Here is a 5,444-nt window from a genome sequence, read left to right as displayed (position 1 = left end):
TGACTTCTAACTCTCCAGTCCAGGTGACGTAAGATCAAGCGTCATGCCTTGGATGGCCACTTGCAAGCTTTTAAAATTCCAGAAACTATACAATGTAATTAGAGCAGAATGAAACGTGTTATTATGCTGATTAACTGGGATGTGCCATGAAATCATTACCATGGATCCGAACCAAGGAAACAGATACCATGAAGTGTTTGGTTATGCATAATCAACCCTGACAGCTACTCTTTATTAAAAATATTTCTCTCACATAACTTTTGCTAATCAACTGCTTAAAGGTTTCATCTTATTAGCGATTACAATAATTGGCTATGTAACCCTTCCCTTAACCAATGTGATTTTCCCATGGCTGTTAGCCCCCTTTCTCCCCCTTCCCCTCTTTCTTCTTAGGAGCAATAGTGATGCAGTGATTAAGTGCTTGGCTGCTCTCCAAAAGGTTGGCAGTTTGAGCCCACAGCTGCAGTGTGGGAAAGATGCACAGTCTGCCTCAGTAAAGAGTACACTCTGAGAAACACTATAGAGAAGGTCACAGTCAGATTGGACTCTGAAAAAAATTTTGGTTTTCTTGCCCCCTGGTAACCACTAATAAACTTTGGTCACTATACATTGGCTTTTTCTTCTCCTTTTATGTAAGTGCGGTCATATGGTATATGATTTTTGGTGATTAGCTTATTTTGCTCAGCATAATGTCTTAAAGCCGTAGCTTGTATCAAGGTTTCATTTCTCCTACAGTTGTATGTATGTACCACATTTTGTTTATCCGTTCATGTGTTGTTTTCACTTTCTGATTATTGTGAATAGTACTCTAATGAACATTGATATAAAAAGGAAAATCTTTTTTTTTTTTAAAAGGGAAATCTTTTCAAAACTCTGGTCCCAACTGAAACAGTCCCAAGCCCAGCCTCACTGCCATCAAGTTGAATCTGACCTTAGACTGTAAGCCTTTAAGGAGCAATTAGTGGCATCTTTCTCCTGTGGCGTCTCTGGTGGTTTGAATCACTGACATGTGGTTATTGGTTCGACACTTAACAGACACTGCTACAAATGCCCCCTTTTTTTCTACTAAAGATGGGAGTAAGTTAAGTTGTTATTGTAGTTAATTGCAACAAAGGCTAGGTTAGAATTCAAGACTCTTGCTGGCTAACAACTAGTTTTTTAAAGAGCGAATAAGAACTACTTATATTGAAAAAATTTTTAAATACCAGACAAGTCCAGTTGTGTATAATTTGCTAACCAAATACAAACCCGTTGTTGTGGGAGTGATTCTGAATCATAACAATCTTATAGGACAGAGTAGACCTGCCTGCTTCACCCCTGTGGTATAAAGTTCCCTAGGCTGCAAATCTTTATGGACAGTATAGCGCTACTAACAGTGTTGTAGTTTAGCGTGGATCTTCAAATGTTATTTTTGACAATGAATGGATGCTGTTTGTCATTGTCATTTCAGCATAGTAGAAAAGATTGTCCGATTCAAAATGGCCAGTACTAATCTATTTCAGCTTACCTAATGCTTAGTATACCAAGTTGTATACATTCCATTCATTTTTAACAACTCTCAGTTTTCCTGTGCAGGCTTTAAGCAGTTAACGTTCCAATTTTTCATGGATGGCTACAGCTGTTGTGTTTTTTTCCTTCATTTTGAGTCATGCCACATCAGCAAATGAAGAGTGTAAAAGTTTTACTGCATCCACATAATTTTGGTCAATTCTACTTGGATTAGGAAGATGAACCCTTCTGGCACAGTGAGTTAAGTGTTGAGCTGCTAACTGCAAAGTCGGCAGTTCAAACCCACCAGCTGCTCTGTGGTGGAAAGAGGGAGGGTAGCTGCTCCTATAAAGATTTACCCTTGGAAACCTTCAGGAATTAGCTCTACCCTCCTACAGGGTCCTTATGAATCAGAAGTGGCTCAATAGCAGTGAGTTCTGCTTTTGAGGAGGCGGCTCTTCTCCAGTCATATTTTGAGTGTCATCCAACCCGAGGGTCTCACCTTTGGGCACTAACTATATCAGTGTGCACACATAACGAATTTAGTGGCCAATTTAATATAATTGAATTGCTAGATCCTTTTCCCTAGTCTTTCATAGTCTGGAATTGCTGCTATAACTGTGCATTACGGGATCGTTCTGGTATTTGAAATACCAATGGAAAGCTTCCAGCGCATGGCGACACAGAAACTACCACAGTATAAACAAATGGACAGATACACTGATGCAAGTAAAATCTTGCTCAAAGTAATTAAAAAATGATTATAGCAGTACTGCAACAGGGAACCATCAGAAATCCAAGGCAAATTCAGAAGAGGGTATGGATTAGAGCAGCAGTCCTCAACCTGGGGGTCGCGACTCCTTTGGGGGTAGAATGACCCTATTACAGGGGATGGCTAATTCATAACAGTAGCAAAATGACAGTGCTGAAGTAGCAACACAAATATTTTTATGAAAAAAAATTTTTTTTATGGTTGGGGGTCACCACCACATGAGGAACTGTATTAAAGGGTTGTGGAATTAGGAAGGTTGAGAACCCCTGGATTAAGGGATAGTATTGCTGATATTTGATGGATCTTGGCTGACAGCATACCAGAGAACGCCAAAAATATTTACCTGTGTTTTTGACTGCAGAGGCAGTTGGCAGTGTGGGTCAAGCAAACTGTGGATAACATTGCCAAGAACGGGAGTTCTAACCTTGGCCTTGTGGTTAGCAGCCCAGTGATTGCTTACTGTGCTACTAGGACTTCTGTGGCTATCATATGCTGTTAAAGCCACATGATGGGGGTGGGGAGGGAGGGGAAAAAAGGAGCTGATCCCACAGACTCAATGGAAAGTAAATGTCTAGAAAAGAACGGTGGAATATATGTATGAATATGTTGATACAATTGATGTATAGATTGTGTGATCACGAGGTGTTGAACGGATCACTGAAGACAAAGGGGTGCATAAGCAAATGTGGTGAAGAAAGCTGATGGTGCCCGCCTATCAAAAAGTATAACGTCTGGGGTCTTAAAGGCTTGAAGGTAATCAAGCGGCCATCAAGCTCAGAAGCAACAAAGCCCACATGGAAGAAGCACACCAGCCTATGCAACCATGAGGTGTTGAAGGGATCAGGTGTAAGGCATCATCAGAACAAAAAATCTTACCATAGTGAATGATGGGGGGGAGTATGGAGTGGAGATCCAAAGCCCATTAGTAGGCCACTGGAGATCCCCTTGCCAGAGGGGTGTCGGGGAGGAGATGAGCCAGTCAAGGTGCGATGTAATAATGATGAGAAATACAACTTTCCTCTAGTTCCTAAATGCTTCCTCCCCGCTCCCACTACCATGACTCAAATTCGACCTTGCAAGCCTGGCTAGACCAGAGGATGTACACTGGTACAGATAGGAAATGAAAATACAGGGAATCCAGGGCAGATGAGCCCTACAGGACCAGTGGTGTGAGTGGCGAAACAGGGAGGGTAAAGGGAGAGTGAGTAGGAAAGGGAACCGATTACAGGGAACTATGTGACCTCCTCCCTTGGGGACAGACAGCCAAAAGGTGGGTGAAGGGAGGTGTCGGACAGGACAAGATTTGACAAAATACCAATTTATAGGCTATCAAGGGTTCATGAGGGAGGGGGGAGCAGGGAGGGAGGGGAAAAATGAGGACCTGATGTCGGGGGTTTGGGTGGAGAGAAAATGTTTTGAGACTGATGTACAAATGCGCTTTACACGATTGAGGGGGTATGGATTGCGATAACAGTTGTATGAGCCCCTAATAAAATTTAAAAAAAAAAAGTTGTAAGAGCCCCAATAAAATGATCTTTAAAAAATAATTAAAAGAAGCTATATGATGACATTAATCACATCAGATACTAAATGGGAGCTCTTAATTTTTCTATTTCTGAGACTACAGAGATAATCTTGGCACTATTTCACTAATTTTATGTTTGAGGAATTTCTTTTCTTAGCTCCCTAAGTGGAGTGTATTTCGAGCATCTTTGATAGGGGTGCTAATCCTTTTCATACTAATGGAAAAGTTAGCATAGCAATTAAGGCATGGTCTTTGGAGCTAGTAGGCTCCAGCTCCTAGAGTTATTAGCTGTGTCTCTGTAGGCAAGTTGCTTAATCTCTGTGTCTTGGATTCCTCATCTGTAAAGTGGAGATAACAGTATCTATCCCACTGTGGGCTATGTGTAAAGATAAATTGAGTTGTAACATATAAGACACTTGTACAGTATCTAGCACACAAAAAGTGCTAAGTATTTCTATTTTTACACGTGAGCTTCCCACTCCACCTGCCTCCTTACACATCTGTACTCACTTATATTCCAAGATACTAGCTGATTCCATATTTCCACATTAGTACTGGTAGTAGAGGATCATTGCTCTTGATTGGGTAAGTAAAGACTCCATCATGGGGTTAGGTTTGCCTTACTTTGTCTCCATAGGAGAACACGCGGTCCTGGCCAATGTTTTGAACTTACTGGTGCTACACTGTTCTCCCAAATTGACAACATTTATGTGAGTGTTATTCCTTGAAATTAAGGTTGATGACCCACATTCATCAACTTTCCTACTTATCCTGTGGATTTCATGAGTCTTTCTTCTATAAGCATACTTTCAAAGTATTCTTTCCCCTACCATTTGGAATATACAAGAGGATTTCAAAAAGTTGATGGAAAAATTCTATTTTCATTTTATTTTTCCATGAACTTTTCAAATCTCCCTCGAATAAACAAAAACAGGTAATTTAATGCCAGCTTACAAAAAACAAGCCACCGTTTTAGTAATTATTCTTAAATTGACATTCCAAAAATTTTCCATGTCGATGAGACAGTTCTTTTTAACTAAGGTCTGAATGAAAACTTTGAACATTAATCCCTCTTCTGTGGTAAAGTGGGGTTCGTAGTAGTATGTAACTCTAAGAATGTTGGGCAGATTAGCGTAGTCAACAAGTACAAAGTTCTTAGAACAGTGTTATAAAGCCAGGTATTATTTTCCATTGAATTTAGGATACCCCTTTATTCTCTTTTATATTTACATGGAGATATGCTAAATATAAAATTTCAAATGACTCCTTTTCTCTCACAGAGCAAGTGGAATTACCTGCCGTGGCATCCGTGAGCGCTTCAGTGATTAAATCTCCGTCCGATCCCTCACATGCTTCTGTTCCTCCACCTCCGCTTTTACTTCCCGCGGCCACCACAAGGAACAGTAGGACCCCTATGCCCAGTAGCATTCCCAGCGTGGAAAACAAGCCACCACAGGCGATTGTTAAGCCACAGATCTTGACCCATGTCATTGAAGGCTTTGTGATTCAGGAGGGACTGGAGCCATTTCCTGTGAGTAGCCAGCAAATTTCCCCTTTTAAAAAATTATAATCCATGTAACTTGGCTTTTGTACTGTCTTAGCCTCTACTAAAAAGCTTATAATTTTATTTCTTTAAGGTGTCAACATTTTTTTTTTTTT

General features: G+C 40.5%; 1 protein-coding gene across 2 annotated transcripts in view; it reads left to right on the top strand.

Moving 5' to 3' along the window:
- The window catches only part of PHC3 (polyhomeotic homolog 3), a 94,701-nt gene that overhangs the window by 54,850 nt on the left and 34,407 nt on the right, over positions 1-5,444 (top strand). For both annotated transcript variants that reach the window (XM_004704088.2, XM_045297395.1), the window contains one exon: positions 5,066-5,316. In XM_004704088.2, the coding sequence (XP_004704145.1) occupies positions 5,066-5,316 (251 nt within the window). The remainder of the gene's footprint in view (positions 1-5,065; positions 5,317-5,444) is intronic.

Source organism: Echinops telfairi, unplaced genomic scaffold (genome assembly GCF_000313985.2).
Source record: "Echinops telfairi isolate 266 unplaced genomic scaffold, ASM31398v2 ScPeMD7_7420;HRSCAF=8458, whole genome shotgun sequence".
Classification (NCBI taxonomy): Eukaryota; Metazoa; Chordata; class Mammalia; order Afrosoricida; family Tenrecidae; genus Echinops; species Echinops telfairi.
This window is presented reverse-complemented; position numbering and strand designations above follow the sequence as displayed.